Here is a 17,167-nt window from a genome sequence, read left to right on the forward strand (position 1 = left end):
TAGCCCCGCCCCTCAGGGGAACTGAGGTCAGCCCCGCCCCTCAGCGACTCGTGTGGGAGCTCCGTCCCCAGCGCCAGAGAGAGAGGCCACAGGGGCCGCCCAGGGGCTCAGAGCCCGCAGCCCCCCCCCCCCCCCCCCCCCCAGGCAGCTGGGGCGCCTCCCCGGAGGCCCCTGTCCGGAGCCTGGGCTCACCCCCTCTCTCCCCAGGGCGCCGATCCTGTGGGTGGAGAGGAAGCTGGCCCTCTGGGAGATCCAGGTGAGTGGGGGGGCCCTGCCTGCCCCTTGCCCTCCCCCTGCGCCCTCTAAGGCCCCTGCCCGCCCCGCAGGTCATCGTGGCTATAATCAGCTTCCTGGAGACCATGCTGCTCATTTACCTCAGCTACAAAGTGAGTGCCCACCCGTGCAGCCCTCCCCGAGCCGCCCACCCGTCCGGCCCTCGGACCCCACCTGCCCCTGACCCCCGGTCCCGCCCCTGACCTCCAGCCGGTCTCCCTCCCCACCCGGGCCGCTGGGCTCCTAGGGCAACATCTGGGATCAGATCTTCCAAGTGTCCTTCGTCCTGGAGATGATCACCACGCTGCCCTTCATCATCACGGTGGGTGAGCCGTCGGCCGGGGAGCGGGCCGCCCCGGGCCCCCGCCCCTGACCCGTCTCCCCCGCAGATCTTCTGGGCGCCGCTGCGCAACCTGTTCATCCCCGTGTTCCTCAACTGCTGGCTGGCCAAGCACGCGCTGGAGAACATGATCGTGAGCCCCGCCCCTGCCCCCCCCTGCCGCCCCCAGACACAGCGCCTCTGCCGCCCTGAAGAGACCCGCCCTTCCCGACCCCGAAAGGATGGGGGGAGGTGCCGGGTGGGGGGGGCACGAACCAGGGCCATGTGTCCTGGGCCCCCACAGACCGGGGCCCCGGCAGACCCTCTGCGGAGCGCCCGAGCAGGTGCCTGTGGTAGGGATGTCAGCCGGCAGTGGGGACTGCGTGCCCCGCCCTGCCCCGCCCCCAGGGCCCCAGCGCCCCCTCCCGCTCGCTCCCTGTGCAGGGCAGTGCGGCGCTCCGCGCTGGCCTCTGGCCTGTGGGGGGACTGTCCACCCCTGGGCCCCAGTCCTCACTCCCCGCCCCCCCGCCCCAGCCCCGGGGCGGGTCCCAGCCTTGCCGCCGCCCCGCCCGGCCCCACAGAACGACTTCCACCGCGCCATGCTGCGGACGCAGTCGGCCATGTTCAACCAGGTCCTGATCCTCTTCTGCACCCTGCTCTGCCTGCTCTTCACGGGGTGAGGCCGCCACCCCAGGGGGCCCCCTCCTCAGGCACAGCCGGGCCCCAGGACCGACCAAGGGGTCACGAAGGCAGCTTGGAGCCCCCGGCTCCTCTGGGGCCAGGGAGACCCCACCCTGGCCTCCTGGACAGCACCTGGGGAGTGGCGTCCTGGCCTGGCCTGGCCCTGTGGGTCAGGGGCCCTCGTGGCCGGGGGCCCCTGGGCTTGAGGCTCAGCTGCAAGCGAGTCTGGGAGCAGCCGGAGTCCAGGGGTGGGGGAGCCGCCCCCTCACATCTGCTCCTGCTCCTGCCAGGGCTCCGCCAGGTGCTGGTCACCGCTCCCATCCCCCAGCAAGGTCAAGGGGCCGGCCCCACGGTCCTGGAAGGCCCCGCACTTCCTGCCTCCCCTTCCTCGCTCCCCATGCCCCCGACACATGTAGACCTCAGCAGAGCCAGACGGGGCGTCCACAGGGTGGATTCGCCCCCCCTCCCCTCCCAGCGGCCAGGTCATAGCACGCCCCCACCAGGGCGGGGGTCCCCGAGCGCTGCCGTGTGCTGCCCCGTGGCCTGTGCTGTGGCCCCTGGGCCCTGCCGTCCGCACCTCCCGGTGTATGGTCGGGACTCGGGGTTGAGCGTGGGAAGTACTGTCCAGCTTGAGCCACGTGGGGGCGGACCTCCTGAGTGAGGGCAAGGCCTTGAGCGCTGGGGTGGCCTGCGGGGCTGCCGGCCTGGGGGCCAGGCTCTTCCACGGACCCCCGGGCGCGCGCCGAGCCCAGGCAGCCCGGTGTCCACACCCCTGGGGAGTCACACGGGGCCTCGGCTCCGGCGGGAGGCGCCAGCCCAGCTGACTCGGGGGTGGGGCTGTCGGGGACCGGGGCCCCAGGCTCAGCCCCGTGTCCTGGGTGGCCCGGTGACATCTGCCGAGTCTCTGGGTGATGTGCGGTCCCGTGGGCGGGCAGAGCTCCGGCCCGGGGGGCCCCGAGGTGGCCGCGGCCGGGCCGCACGCAGCCCCTGACCGCCCGCGCTTGCAGGACCTGCGGCATCCAGCACCTGGAGCGCGCGGGCGAGAACCTGTCCCTGCTCACGTCCTTCTACTTCTGCATCGTCACCTTCTCCACCGTGGGCTACGGCGACGTGACGCCCAAGATCTGGCCGTCCCAGCTGCTCGTGGTGATCATGATCTGCGTGGCCCTCGTGGTGCTCCCGCTGCAGGCGAGCCCCCTCCCTGTCCCATCCTGGCGAGAGGGGTGGCGGGCGGAGGCCTGTGGGGCCAGGAGCAGGGGAGGGGGACGCTGCCCCTGCCCGGCAGGTCCATCGGCACCCTGAGCGGGGCCGGGGACCCGGCCGAGTGCAGAGCTCAGGAGCTTCCCCCCGGGGGCTGGGGGGCAGGAGCAGCGGCACTCGGGACCACTGGGGGCGCAGCTGCCGGCGCTGCTTCCCTGTCACCTGTCCCTAAGGCCAATCTGCAGGCTGAGCCCTGGGGAGCGGGGGCAGGGACCTGGCCTCGCCCCGACCTGTGCTTAGGCATGCAAACAGGAGCCCTGGAGAGCGGCCAGCTGGTCAACTCCCAGGACATGGAAGACGGGGGTCCTCTGCTGACCCTGAGCTCGTCCCGGGGGAGCCCCTAGCCCCGGCCGCCCCGTCCTCCCACTTCCCCCGTGTCCAGAGCACGGCCGCTTTCTCGACAGGAAGGTCTGCGTGCTCCAGAGGCGACACTGGAGCCTCGGAGCGCCCTTGAGGCCGCCTCGCCACCCCTCCCTCCCCCGGAAGCCCTGTGCCCCGTCCTCCTGTCCTCCTCACCGCCCTCCGGCCTGGGGCCACCCCCTCACAGGGCCCCTCCCATTGCAGACGTGGGGTCAGGGAGACCACAGATACGCCCCAGGGTGGCCAGCGCCCAGCTCTGCCGCACACACATGCACGCACACTCTTCCCCACGCCTGCCCTCTTCCAGCCTAAAATGACTCCCAACCCCCCCCCCCCGAAGCTCACACCAGGGGGTGTGGGCCAGGTGGGCAGCGTCCCCAGACCTGCAGCCCCAAGTAGCCCACGTGCTTGTAACTAAGTCCTGAAAGTGTCCCTTCCACCCCTGGGCCTAGGTTCTCACTCTGGCTGAGAACGTCGCTACCCCCCGTGCCAACTGCAGCCGCCGCTGCCTGCCTCTGCGTGGCCCGCCCCCTCGGTCCTGCTCAGGCCTCCGCCAGCCGCCCTCCTCCCCCCGTGTCCTCTCCAGCCCCTGGCCGCCCGCCCCACCCTGCGCCGTCGGGGGGTCTCCCGCCCGCTGCTCCCACAGGGACAGGGCCCCTCTCTGACGTCCCCACCACCCCGCGGCGGGCCCCAGGGGCCTCACCGGGGCCCCGGGCCCAGGCCACCCGGCCCTCACCCGCTCCCGCCCGCAGTTCGAGGAGCTGGTGTACCTGTGGATGGAGCGGCAGAAGTCGGGGGGCAACTACAGCCGCCACCGGGCCCAGACGGAGAAGCACGTGATCCTGTGCGTCAGCTCCCTCAAGATCGACCTGCTCATGGACTTCCTGAACGAGTTCTACGCCCACCCCCGGCTGCAGGTGGGGCCCTCACAGCCCCCCCTGCCGGGCGGGCCCCACGCCAGGGGGTCCCCAGTGCGGGCAGGGGTGGGCTCATGGCCCCCGCCCCCCTCCCGCAGGACTATTACGTGGTCATCCTGTGCCCTACCGAGATGGACATCCAGGTCCGCAGGGTCCTGCAGATACCCCTGTGGTCCCAGCGGGTCATCTACCTCCAGGGCTCCGCGCTCAAGGACCAGGACCTCATGCGAGCCAAGTGAGCCCCCCCCCCCCGCCCGCTCCCTGCCGCTGTGCGGCCCCCTGCCCGCCCCAGCCCCCCCCCCCCGCCCCGTCAGGGCCAGTCTCCCTCGGGTTCCGGGAGCGGCTCAGAGTGGAAAGGGGTGGGGGGCGGCAGCGCTGTGCCTGTGGGGGAGACAGGCACGTGGGCGGGTTTCTTTGCAAGACAGGCTGGCAGGGTGACTTGAGGTGAGAAGACTGAGTTCTCGAGTGGAACTTTCCAGAATGTGCCTGCGCACGTTCTGGGACACCCGGGAGCCCCCGTCGCAGTTTCGCTCCCAGAGACGGATGTGTCTCCGGGGTGCAGCCTGGGCTGCCCTGGCGCCCTCACCCGCCCACCCCCTGAAGCCTGGTCCCTGCCGTTTCACCTGTAAAACTGGGACAGGAGTCAAGCCCCCTGCCTGCAGGTGGCGGTGGCCGGGGACACAGCCTCGCTGTGACCCACCGCCCGGCTCTAGCCCCAAGGGGTGGAGGGAGGCAGGGGCTGCCAGGGCAGGGACACGCCGGGGACGGGCGGGCTCCAGGGCGATGCAGCGAGGGGGGCCAGGTCTCTGACCCCCCTGTCCTGGGCACTCGGGGAAGGGGCTGCCACACCCCTTCTACAGCCAGGGGTCCTCGGGCGGGAGGGCGGGCAGTGGAGCTGGTCACAGGTCCCCCGTCCTTGGGCAGCCCATCCCGGGAGGGACAGGCTGGCGGTCGGGGACCAGCATCTCTGCCAGGAAGTGTCCCCTTCCTGCCGTGCCGCGGCCCTGCCAGGTTGGTGGGGACACAGGGGACAAGCCCCCGCACAGCGACCTCTGCCCAGAGCCCCCGACAGCCAGGGCGGGCATGGGGCCGGGCCCCGGTGGCACTCAGCTCCGTGCTTTGCAGGATGGACAACGGGGAGGCCTGCTTCATCCTCAGCAGCCGCAATGAGGTGGACCGCACGGCGGCGGTGAGTGCGCCGGCCCGCCCGGAGCCCACGCTGCTGGGCCCCAGCGCTGACTGACCACGCCCTCCCCGCCCCCAGGACCACCAGACCATCCTGCGAGCCTGGGCCGTGAAGGACTTTGCCCCCAACTGCCCCCTCTACGTGCAGATCCTCAAGCCTGAGAACAAGTTTCACGTCAAGTTCGCAGGTACGGAGGATTGGGGCCAGGTGCGCGCACAGGTGGGGGCGCTCCTGCCGCGCTGGGGGGCCGCAGCACGGGCCAGGTGCGCGAACAGACACGGCCAGGGTGGCGTGCGGAGGGGGCCCCACACAGATCCAGCTGTTGGAGATGCTGGCCCTACCCCTGGGGGCTGGCGGTCAGTGAGGGCAGGTGCACCCGCGGAGCTGGGCACCTGGGGGACAGGTGGGCAAGGTGAGCAGAGGGGGCGGGGGTTTGTGTGCCCTGGGGGCAGTCCTGCCGTCCCGCCCGCAGACCATGTGGTGTGTGAGGAGGAGTGCAAGTACGCCCTGCTGGCCCTGAACTGCATCTGCCCGGCCACGTCCACCCTCATCACGCTGCTGGTGCACACGTCCCGTGGCCAGTGAGTGTCCGCCCGCCCTGCACCTCTCTGGGGGGACTGGGACTGGGGGGGGGCGGGGACCAGGAGACCGGTGTTGGAGAGGGGTGCGTGCAGCAGGCAAGGGTCCCGTCCGGGGAGCTGGATGCTGGGGTGGGGGGACCACGTTTGTGGACCCAGATTAGATGTTCGTCCCAGCCAGGAAGTGGGTTTTGGGGACTCTGAGCGGCCAAGTAGTGGCCCCTAAAAATCAGACCCTGGTGTTTATGGCTTTTGAAAACTGGCCAAGTGACCCCTCAGACCACCCCTGAGGCTCAGACAGAAGGGAGGGGTCAGGGTCGAGCTGGCCTTGCTGGCCTCCCCCTGCCCCGTCAGCAGCTGACCGGGGCGGAGGGGCAGCCACAGTGGTGACGTCCCTGCCCGCCCAGGGAAGGCCAGGAGTCCCCGGAGCAGTGGCAACGCATGTACGGGCGCTGCTCGGGCAACGAGGTGTACCACGTGCGCATGGGCGACAGCAAGTTCTTCCGCGAGTACCAGGGCAAGAGCTTCACCTACGCCGCTTTCCACGCGCACAAGAAGTAGGCGCCCTCGGGGGCGTGGGCTCGGCCACCCGCACTCGGCCCAGGTCGGGGCGGGGCCTCGGGGTTGGACGTCAGAGTCCTCATCAGCCCCAGTTTGCCCTGCCACGTGGCTTCCCCTTTCTGACCTCGGGTCATCGGGTCAAGTGTGCAGGGGGGCGTCCCACACCCGAAGGGAGGGGTCTGCCAAGGGTCTCCCCCCAAATGGCCCTCAAACCCTGGCTCCTAAGACCTGGTCCCGCAGAGCATGCGTTCCTGGGCGGGGCCCTGCCGAGCCATGCCCTCCCCATGCGGTGGGCGGGCCCATCTGAGCCACGCCCTCACCGCGGTGTTGGTGGGGCCTGTCAAGCCACGCTCTCCCAACTGTGGGTGGGGGCCACCAAGCCACGCCCTCTCCGCAGTGTGGGTGGGGCCCCGTCGAGCCACGCCCCTCCCCCAGGTACGGCGTGTGCCTCATCGGGCTGAAGCGGGAGGACAACAAGAGCATCCTGCTGAACCCCGGGCCGCGGCACACGCTGGCGGCCTCCGACACCTGCTTCTACATCAACATCACCAAGGAGGAGAACTCGGCCTTAACCTTCAAGCAGGAGGAGACGCGGCGGCGGCGGCGGCGCCTCACGGGGCCGGGCCGGGGCCGGGGCTCCTCCCACTTGCCAGTGCACAGCATCATTGCCTCCGTGGGTGAGGCCCTGGCCGGGGCCCGTGCTCCCCGGAGCCAACCCTGCTCTGGGCCGGGTGGGAAGGGCAGACGACCCTGCCTGGGGCCCAGCTCTGCCGGGGCTCGGGCCTCAGTCTCAGCCTGCTCGTCTGTCCAGGGGGGGCCACCCTGCCTCCTGCGGGCTCTTGGTCTGCATCGGTGTCCAAGTGCCTGCAGGGATGAGGCCACCCTGCGTCAGGGCCATCTGGGGAAACTGAGGCTCAGGTGTCAGACCCCCCTGGGGCGGTGCAGCTGGACAGGACCCTGGTCTGGAGAGCATGTGCCGTGTCTACCTCCCGTGGAAAGCGCTCCCCCACGGAGAGCCCCGGGGAGGGGGTGCCAGCTGGGTCCCCCCTCTATTCCAGGGACGGTGGCCATAGACCTCCAGAACACAGAGTGCCCGCCGGCCCAGGGCAGCGAGGGCAGCAAGCTGGCGCTGCCCACGGAGAACGGCTCGGGCAGCCGGCGGCCCAGCATCGCGCCGGTCCTGGAGCTGGCGGCGGACAGCTCGGCCCTGCTGCCCTGCGACCTGCTGAGCGACCAGTCGGAGGACGAGATGACGCCCTCGGAGGACGAGGGGCTGTCCGCGGTGGAGTGAGTGCGGCCCGTGGGGGGTGGAGCGGACCTGGGGGGGAGTGCAGGGTGCCCTGGGAGAGGCAGGGCCAGCGGGCCGAGTCCCCGGGCTCCCATGGGTGGCGGCCCGCGCTCTGACTCAGGGCTTCCAAACAGCGTCAAGGGGGACCCTTTCTGGCAGATGGAAGCTTCTGGGGACCCCTGTACCCAGACACCACGGCCCCCGGGGTGGCTGCCTTCAGCCTGGCCTGCAGAGGTCACAGGGAGGGAACCCGCAGTGACGTGCCTTCCAGGCCCGGGGGGCCACTGGCCCATCCTGAGCTGTCATCCTGCCCGGGGTTGGGGACCACGTCTTCTCACTGTCCTTCCTGCTGCCCGTCTCTCCTCAGCACCTCTTGGCCACTTGGCCTCAGGCAGCACAGACCAGGCCATGGCCCGCTGCCAGCCTGAGTGTCCCTCCCTTGCCGCAGCCCGTCTCTGCTCCTGGCCTTTGCTGCTGGGGTGGAGTGTGTGGGCACAGACCCTCCTGGGGTTGGGGACAGAGCTGGGGCCTGGCGCCCCGTGTGGTCACTCCCGCTGGGCGAGAGGGCGCAGTGGAGCTGGTGGCCTGGGGGACCGGGGGGCGCCGGCCGCTCTGAGGCTCCCTGTCCTGCCCCAGGTACGTGAAGGGCTACCCCCCCAACTCACCCTACATCGGCAGCTCCCCCACGCTGTGCCACCTGCTGCCCGTGAAGGCCCCCTTCTGCTGCCTGCGGCTGGACAAGGTGAGTCACTGGCCACCGGCCGGCTCCGGTGACCGCGCTCTGCCAGGGAGCAGTGACGAGGACGGCCGTCCCTGACCCACACGCTGACTGGCAGCCCGGCTGTCCGGCCAGCTGCTCTCCTGTCCCCCTGGCCTGTGTCCACGTGAGAGGCCTCTTTCCCCCAGATGTCCCTCTCGTCCCAGGCCGCTCACTGAAGTGGGGACACAGGTGTCTGACCTGTGGGCTGTTCTCCAGGTGGGCTGTTGTCCTAGTGGCCCTCACGGTCCTGCACGGTGACGCTGTCCCCACGGCACCCTGTGTGTGGCTGTCCCCCTGAATCCAGGGCCTCCTCGCCCTCCCTCGGGACTCTTGGCGTTTTTCAAAGCACAGGCGGGTTTGCGGACGTGTTCACGGGAGAAGACGGCGTGTGCACTGGGGGCGGGGATGCCCGAGGTGACGCGTGTCCTTCTGGAGGCCACACGGCCACACGACCCCGGGGCTCCGCCAGGCCCCTCCGCCGCAGAAAGCCCCGGCTCTGCCTTTGCAGGGTGCGGGTCACTGCGGGGACAGGCGGGGGGCTGGGTGACTCGCTGCTCCTCCAGACTGCCCCCCAGCGGAGGGGGGGCTGTGTCTGTGCTTACCTGTGCTCACCTGGGACAGCCTGCTGTGGGGAGCCCCTGCCCGGCGGGGGTCACGAGGACTGAACCAGCCTCTCCTCCGAGGAGCCCCCTCTCCCTCGAGTGGAAATGACACTGGGTGGGGGGGGGTCTCTGTGTCTGGACCTCTCACTGGACCGAGCTAGAAAACGTGGATGCACACGCACCCCACGCACGCATTCACTTCCGCGTCTGCTGAGACCTCGAGTGCACACGGACACCTCCCTGCCCCCCTCCCTGACGTGGCCGTGGGCCGTGGGGGGCTGACTGACGCAGAGCGGCACGCGCAGGGGAGGACGGGGGTCCGATGGCGTGGGAGGCTCCTGTGGGGCGAGGGGCTGACGCCGGAGTCGCGGGCTCCGTCCGCTGGAGTCTGGGGGCCGGGGGCCCGGCCGGCCGCAGCGCCGCCGTGAGCGCCGGTGCCTCCCCGGCAGGGCTGCAAGCACAACAGCTTCGAGGATGCCAAGGCCTACGGCTTCAAGAACAAGCTCATCATCGTCTCAGCCGAGACGGCGGGGAACGGGCTGTACAACTTCATCGTGCCGCTGCGGGCCTACTACCGGTCCCGCAGGGAGCTCAACCCCATCGTCCTGCTGCTGGACAACAAGTGAGGCGCCGGCCGGGCCCTGGGGGCGCCCCGCCCCCTCTGTCCATCCTCCTCCCTCCTGGCCTCTCGTGTCCCTGTGACCCCGAGACTGGGAGCACCCGGGGCACCCCCCGAGGCACAGCAGCCAGACCCCCATTTCCCTCCTGGGCCTCAGTTTCCCCCGAGGGAAACGAAGAACAGACCTCTGCCTCTAAAGGCGCCCCCCGGGTCTGACGTGCCCCTGTCCCTGGGGCCCCTGCCCTGCCCAGCCCCGCGCCCCCAGGACGGCCGCCCACAGGCCCCGCTGCCCCGCAGGCCCGACCCCCACTTCCTGGAGGCCATCTGCTGCTTCCCCATGGTCTACTACATGGAGGGCTCCGTGGACAAGTAAGGCTGGTGCCCGGCGGCCGCCCGCTTCTGACTGGGGGGGCCCTGCCCTCGCCTCCTGCTCCCCAGGCGTGGGCGTGGGGAGGCTGGGGGGAGGGGCTGGCTCCAGGCCCCCCGGGCCACGCGGCTCTCCCGCCAGCCTGGACAGCCTGCTGCAGTGCGGCATCATCTACGCGGACACCTGGTGGTGGTGGACAAGGAAAGCACCATGAGCGCCAAGGAGGACTACATGGCTGACGCCAAGACCATCGTCAACGTGCAGACCATGTTCCGGTGGGCGCCCCGGGCAGGCCGGGGGTGCTGCCCCGCCCCCCGCCCACAGCTGCGGCCCGGGACCCCCTGACCCCGCCCGTGACTGCCCCCCAGGCTCTTCCCCAGCCTCAGCATCACCACGGAGCTCCACCCACCCTTCCAACATGCGGTTCATGCAGTTCCGTGCCAAGGACAGCTACTCTCTGGCTCTCTCCAAACTGGAGAAGGTGAGCACGCCCTCCCGCCCGGTCCGAGCTGTCAGGTTCAGGGCCTGGGGGGCTGGGCCGAGGAGCTGCGGAAACCGGCACCTGCCCTCCTCCAGCGGGGGGCTTCAGAGACCAGTGACAGGGCTCCAGTGGGTCTGGGTGGGGCCCAGGGGCTCGGGGACCAGCCACCAGGGACACAGGCCCCAGCTCTGGAGGTGTGATCTTGGCACGTTCGCTGCCCCCCACCCCAGCCCCTGCTCAGGGCCAGCAGCGGTGGCAATTCCACTTCGAGGGGCAGGGGGCCACGTGTTAGGGCGAAGGCTGCGCTCGAGGTGCCCCTTGTGACTACCAGGGAGCAGGCACGTTGCCACAGAGCAGGCCCCCCCCGACGGACACTGTGGGTAACACCTCCACGGATTCAGTGCTCACGGAGCTCACCGGGGGTGCCCTGTCTGCACTGGCCCTGCTCGTGGGCACCTCCACCGTCCCGCCGCACACACCCCGCTCGTGAACACCCGTCCGGGACAGACTCACTAAGGCCACTCAGAACGGCAGGGCGGCCCAGCAGAGGGTCCCACCGAGCACAGGCCCCGTGCGGCTGGCTGCCGGGGCCGCGCCCCTGGGCCCCATTCTCAGCAGAGCCCCGCGCCTCAGCCGGGCCGCAGTGCGCCGGCGGGGACAACGCGGTTGGGTGCTCGGGCCCGTGCTCACTCCGCTGTGCGTGGGCTCATGTGCACACGTGCACACCCCATGGTTGCCACACACGTGTGTGCCGCCCGGCTGAGCCCCCCTCTCCCGCAGAGGGAGCGTGAGAACGGCTCCAACCTGGCCTTCATGTTCCGCCTGCCCTTTGCCGCCGGCCGCGTCTTCAGCATCAGCATGTTGGACACGCTGCTGTACCAGGTCCGCGGGGGGCGGGGGGTGCCCGCCCGGACCCAGCTGGTGTGGGTTCCCCCTGGGAAGGCTGGCCAACCCTGGGTGGCTCTGGGCCCCGTCCCGCCCCGAGCTCCACGGGGACTCACCTCTAAATGTCCCCGGTCCTCCTCCCAGAAGACATGCCCGGGTCCCTTCTGACCTAAGCCACGAGGGGAGTTGGGGAGCGAGGCCAGGCAAGGCCCCTGAGCGCCATCTGCTGGCCGAGTTGTTCCCTGGGCCAGGCGGGGGGCGAGGAGGGGGGTGGCTGGACGGGGGAGGCGTCCGTGTGCCAGCTCGGGAGGCCCAGGGCGCCTGGCCGGCGTGGCTCCAGGAGGGCACAGCTGGCCTCACTCCGGCACCTCCCTCCCGCAGTCCTTCGTGAAGGACTACATGATCTCCATCACCAGGCTGCTGCTGGGGCTGGACACCACGCCGGGCTCCGGCTACCTGTGTGCTGTGAGTGAGCGGCGGGGCGGGCGTGCGGGCTGCTGTGCGAGGCTTCCGGTCACCGTCCCGGCTCGGCCCGGGGCGCCCCCTGCCTGCCTGCCTGCCGCCGGCCCCGCTCAGGGCGCCCAACCCTTTCAGATGAAGATCACCGAGAACGACCTGTGGATCGGCACCTACGGCCGCCTCTTCCAGAAGCTGTGCTCCTCCAGCGCCGAGATCCCCATCGGCATCTACCGGACCCAGAGCCACGTCTTCGCCACCTCAGAGGTTCGAGGATGGGCAGGCCGCCCCCCACTCCTCTGGGTTGTGGGACCATCCCTGTTGGTAGTTTTGGGGCCCGGTCCACGTGGGGCGTCTGGTGGGGCCCCTGGGCCTCCCAGAACAGCAGCGGCGGCCAGGCCCGCTGATCCCACAAGGGCCTCGGGCAGCACTGGGGGGCAGGGAGAGGCACCCCAGGCACCCAAGCTGCCCCTGGTTCCCTTTGCAGCCGCACGACCTCCGGGTCCAGGTGAGCCGCCCCCGCCCCATACGCTTAACACCAAGGTGTCTGCAGAGGCCCGCCTGAGCCCAGACCCCCCACCCCAAGCCTGGGAGGGGTGCAGACCCTGGGTGGCACCGGCGTGTGCTGGCCACGGAGCAGCTCAGAGGCTCGTGGCATCGGCCTCTGTACGGATGGGGCCACTGAGGCCCGGGGGGTGGGGACCCCCAGGCTCCCCAACCACACGGGCCATCCGCAGGTCCTGCTGTGGCCCCATCAGGGCGGGTTCCTGCCCTCCCCCACCACTCTGGCCCGGCCTCCATGTCCCCAACCCCCTGCTTCTTAAGGTGCTGAGTGGGGGGGGGGGTTCCCCACATCCCCCCCAGAGCCCCACATGCTCACGGAGCCAGGCACAGGCCCTGGGCTTCCCAGCCCACCATGTTTCCCACCCTGGCTCCTTCTGCCCCACAAAGTGGGGAAACTGAGGCACAGAGAGGCATGACCCTCCATGGCAAAATCGGGACATGCAGGGCCCGGAGGCGAGGGAGCTGCCCTCACCCCCCAGCACACGGTGGACAGGCTTGCAGCCGGGCCCCTGGCTGGGCGTCAGGGGCTCAGGAGGGGGCTGGGCCCGGCCCCCTCTGGATGGAGAAGGAGGACACTTGTGTCCCTGGGCTCGGGGCCCCCCTCAGGAGGCTGGGACTGTCCTCCTCCCCACCTCCGCCAACGGCTCCCCAGCTGCACCCCCACCCGGTCCCCTCGGCCTCTGCCCTCCGTCCCTCACCACCCCCCCCCCCCCCCCGCCCCGGCCAGTCCCAGATCTCGGTGAGCGCGGACGCCTGTGAGGACACGCGGGAAGTGAAGGGGCCCTGGGGCGCGCGGGCAGGGACCAGCAGCGGCGGCGGCGGCAGCATGCACGGCCGGCACTCGGTTGGCGGCGACCCGGCCGAGCACCCCCTGCTGCGGCGCAAGAGCCTGCAGTGGGCCCACAAGCTGAGCCGCAAAGCCCCAAGCACACGGGAAGGCGGCGGCCGAGTGGATCAGCCAGCAGCGGCTCAGCCTGTGCCAGCGCTCCGAGCGGCAGGAGCTGTCGGAGCTGGTCAAGAACCGCATGAAGCACCTGGGCTGCCCACCACCGGCTACGGTAAGGACGGACGGACGGCCGCCCGCCACGGCCCACGGCCCCCGCCCCCCAGCTGTGCGTCTGTCTGCCTGCACACACACCGGCCACGGCTGCTCGGAGTCCTCCAGCGTGGGAGCACGCGGGGCCTGCTGGGCCAGTGCCGAGCCCCTAACGGAGGGCTCAGCCCCCACTCTGGGGCCTCGGTTTCTCTGTCTGCAGCTGGCGGAGCCTGGGGTGCAGGGGGAGGAGGCTGTGGGGTGGGGAGGGCCAGGGTGGGCTCCCTGGAAACTGCGATGAGCACAGGTTTTGGTTGGGGACGGAGGGGCCACCTCGAGCCAGACCCACCGGTCATCGGGAGCCAGGGGGCCGCCGTGTGCCCGTGGAGAACAGGGAAGGGCGGGGAGAGCCCGGGAGCCTCCCTCGCCAGCCCGCCCCGCAGTCAGTGCTCCCCCCAGTGGGGGGGACGGGGAACAGCACAGAGACCCTGCCGCAGGCCTCAGGGAAGCCCTGGTCTGCCCCCCCCCGCCCCCATTGCCCCAGTACAGCCACCCCACTCCTGCATCAGGGGGACCGTCCATCAGGCGTTGGCAGGCCCAGGCTGCCCCTTCTCTCTCTCTTGCTTGCTCGGGGGAGAAGTTTGTGAGCTTCACCGAGAACAGGCCTGGGTGGCCGGGCTGGCTCTCGTGGGTCAGCGCTCCCTCCCTCTGGACGCTGCCTCTGACCCGGGGTCCAAGGGCCCGGCTCCCTGCTGCTGCTGCCGCCGCCGCCGCTGCGCCCACACCCTGGGCTGTGCTGAGGCTCTGGCCTGCGCTGGGTTCCTCTCGGGGCCTCTGTGATCACTCGGGCCTGGCTCTGTCCCCTCCCTCCACGTGCTTCCTGCCGTCTGTCCCCTGGGTCGGAGCCCGTGAGCCCCCTTCCCAGTGACATCAGCTGGCCCCGGGGTCTCTCAGGCCAGACTATCCACTGGCTGTGCAGCCCCGAGCCCACGTGGGACTCAGGGTTTGGGGGACAGGTGACACATGAGGGCCAGCCCAGCCCTGTCCCCATCGCACCCCAGCTGCACAATTCACCTTTGCCCCCTCCAGTGTCCCTGCCTGGGTGGGTGCGGTCACCCCTTCCAGGGGAACTGACGCTGAAGCTCCCAGCTGGTGTCCAGTGTTCCCAGTCCCACGGCGAGCGCGGGCAGGTGGAGATTCCAGCCCACTGACCCCCGGAGTCCTCGAGACCCCCCCAACCACCACCCTGGAGCTGGGAAAGAAGGAACGGACGCTCAGTGTAGACCCGCTTCCCAGGTGGCCGGCGCCGGCCACCAGGGTCCCGCGCCCCGCTGCAGCTGGCTGCCCCCGCCCCGCTGCGCTGGCCGCGTGCTGCTTGCTGACCTCTCTCTCTCTCTGTTTCTGTCTGTCCCTCTTCCTGTGTGTTCCGTAGAGGATGTAGCAAATTTAACAGCCAGTGATGTCATGAATCGGGTTAACCTGGGATATTTGCAAGGTAATTCTGCTCCGGCCACAGGCAGCCCTGTGCGCACCCCACCCCGGCCGGGCCGGCGGACAGGACACTGCAGAGGGTCCCTGCAGGCAGGGCCTCGGTGCTTCCAGATCCTGCGGCAGGGACCTGGCTGCCCCTCCTCCGCAGCGGCTGCTGGTGACGGGCTGGCCCGGGGGTCCGTGGCTGGCGCTGGTCCTGTGGCAGCTCCCGGGCCACCCCTCGCTTCCTCTCCTGCTTGCTAAGCCCTGCACCACGGCTACCCTGACCGCGCAGGCAGGGCACCCCAGCCTGCAGCTGCCCCCTGGAGACCCAAGGACCCTGAGCCCCCACCCCAGGCCTCCCTCGGGAAGTATCTGGATGGTGGTCCCACGCCAGGGTCCTCCCGCGTGGCGGGGCCTGGGAACGGGTCTACTCCGCCCAGAGACTCCCTGGGCCGCCCCGGCCAGGTGGGCGGCCAACGTCCTGCCCTGAGAGCCCGGCAGAGTCCAGGCCACAGGCCTTGCTGCCGAGACCCCTTCCTTCCCTGGGGGAGACTCCGTGTGGCCCCGGGGTGACCGGGAGCTGACAGGCCTCCTGGGCCCAGGGAGCATGAGCTCGGGGGAACTGTGGGGCAGGCTGGGCCCAGGCACGGCGCCTCCACGGGTCCAGGGGCTGCAGGACTGGCGTCGGCATCTGACCCCCCACCCTCGCTCTGTGCTCTTCCTTCCTCGACACCTGTCCCTGGAAGACCCACGGCCAGCCCTGGCCGGTGTCTGGCAGCTTCCACGAACCGTGGCGCTGTCGCCCCCTTCCTGCTCCCCGCTGAGGCTCCTGGCGAGGGTGCCGCCCCCACAGGGTCACCAGGACACAGTGGGTGGTGTTTGCTGAGCACCCCACCTTGTGTAGACGCCGGGGGGTGCCTGGGCCAAAGTGCAACACCAGAGGGGAGGCGTGACTTGGGGGTGACCCTGTTAGAGAGGGCTGCAGGGAGCCCCCCGAGGGTGTCGTCATGACGCCCGTCTGCCCTGCAGAGCCCCCAGCCCCGACCGCTCCTGACAGCCCCTCCGAGGGGCGGGGAGGGTGTGCCACACCGACCCCCACTCATAGAGCAGGAAGCTGGGGAGGTGCGAGAGAACGGGGTGGACGCCCGGGGTCGGTGTCCCCCAAGGAGGCCTAGAACTTGGGTCGGTGTGAGGGTGAGGGCAGGCCGAGGCCTGGCCAGCCCCCCGACACCACCCTGGGCACAGCGGGCCCGTCCCCCTGAGTGAGCACACCCACCCCGGCACTGCAGCCCCCACTCCCATGGCCCTACCTTGCAGCCCTGCGCCCCCCCCCGCAAGCACAGCCGAGCCCAGCTCCGCCCAGTCTTCCACAGCCAGGATGCCAGGGCCTGGCTGCCCAGGGAGAAGCAGACCTGGGGTGGGGGGTGGGGTGGAGACCCAGCGAGGCCGGTGTGAGTGAGCAAGCGAGCGGGCTCTCAGCGGAGGGCCCCGCCTGGACCCCAGCCTCTCTGTTCATATCACCCATCAGCGTGGCTGGAGCTGATGGCTGTGGTCCGAGGTGCAGGGCCCCCAAGAGCTGCTGCCCCGCACCCCGCCTTGTCCCCAGCTGCTGCACATTCCAAATGCCCGTCTGTGCACTGCCCACCCCCCTGGGAGATGCATGTGGGGTGCGCGGGGCCAGGAGGGGCCTCCCCACACAGCCTCCAGCACGAGCCAGCAGCCGCAGCTCCCACCAAAGGGCCCGGAGCCGGGAGACAGCCCAGGCCCACCTGTGCCCCACCCACCTGTCCCCTGTCCCCAAAGCACGCTGGGCCCCACCTGCTGCTGTGGCATCGGGTCACCGTGGGACCCATTTGGCTGGAACGCCCCAGTCCGGTGGAGCTGCAGCCCCCGCCCCACTGGCTCACGGCAGCTGCCCGGGCCTGCTGAGCTCTGTCCCCTCGCCAGCGGCCCCGGCCTCTCCACTCCCACCAGGGGGAGCTGGGCAGAGGCACCCAGGGCAGGACCTCTCTGGAGGGCCGTCCCCGTGGTGGCCGTCCTGGGTCAGGAGGTGCCCTTCCTTAGATGGGCAGACGGAGGCCTCGAGCCTTTGTCTCCCCGCCAGAGGATCCAGGCCGCTGGCGGCATGGTGGCCGGGGAGAGAGCCGTGAGGTGACCGCTGTTTCTCCAGAACCTGTTCTTACCCCCGCGGGTCCCACACCTCAGCAGCCCAGGGAGCTGCACACTGGGCTGTCCCCTGCATGCGCCAAAGAGCCCCTCTGAGCTGACAGTCACAGGAGTAGATTTTGGGAAACGGGACACGAGTCCAAGCAGGTGGCTAAGCGAGCGGAGCGGGGGCTGGCCTGCCCGGGCCAGGCGCACGGGGCCCTGGGGGTGGGGCAGGCCTGAGGGCTGGGGCGAGTGTGAGTGCATATGTATACAGGCGTGTGTTGCCTCTGGCAGGTGTGCGCTGCTGCCCACGGGTCCGTGCCTGTGGTAGGTGTGGTGGGTTGTGTCTGCCAGTG

At 70.6% G+C, this 17,167-nt stretch overlaps 1 protein-coding gene across 1 annotated transcript in view; it reads left to right on the forward strand.

Annotated features, from left to right (window-relative positions):
• The window catches only part of KCNT1 (potassium sodium-activated channel subfamily T member 1), a 43,212-nt gene that overhangs the window by 24,999 nt on the left and 1,046 nt on the right, over positions 1-17,167 (forward strand). Inside the window, 28 exon segments of the mRNA XM_028524043.2 lie at positions 208-256; positions 327-386; positions 521-595; positions 663-746; positions 1,174-1,268; positions 2,281-2,461; positions 3,646-3,810; positions 3,909-4,045; positions 4,936-4,999; positions 5,075-5,183; positions 5,469-5,577; positions 5,982-6,131; positions 6,571-6,812; positions 7,194-7,422; positions 8,060-8,165; positions 9,235-9,407; positions 9,702-9,773; positions 9,913-9,950; positions 9,953-10,046; positions 10,140-10,173; positions 10,175-10,252; positions 11,033-11,134; positions 11,519-11,602; positions 11,732-11,860; positions 12,081-12,101; positions 12,885-13,081; positions 13,083-13,189; positions 13,192-13,215. Coding sequence (XP_028379844.2) covers positions 208-256; positions 327-386; positions 521-595; positions 663-746; positions 1,174-1,268; positions 2,281-2,461; positions 3,646-3,810; positions 3,909-4,045; positions 4,936-4,999; positions 5,075-5,183; positions 5,469-5,577; positions 5,982-6,131; positions 6,571-6,812; positions 7,194-7,422; positions 8,060-8,165; positions 9,235-9,407; positions 9,702-9,773; positions 9,913-9,950; positions 9,953-10,046; positions 10,140-10,173; positions 10,175-10,252; positions 11,033-11,134; positions 11,519-11,602; positions 11,732-11,860; positions 12,081-12,101; positions 12,885-13,081; positions 13,083-13,189; positions 13,192-13,215 — 3,008 coding nt within the window.

The sequence above is a fragment of the Phyllostomus discolor genome, chromosome 3 (assembly GCF_004126475.2).
Source record: "Phyllostomus discolor isolate MPI-MPIP mPhyDis1 chromosome 3, mPhyDis1.pri.v3, whole genome shotgun sequence".
NCBI lineage: Eukaryota > Metazoa > Chordata > Mammalia > Chiroptera > Phyllostomidae > Phyllostomus > Phyllostomus discolor.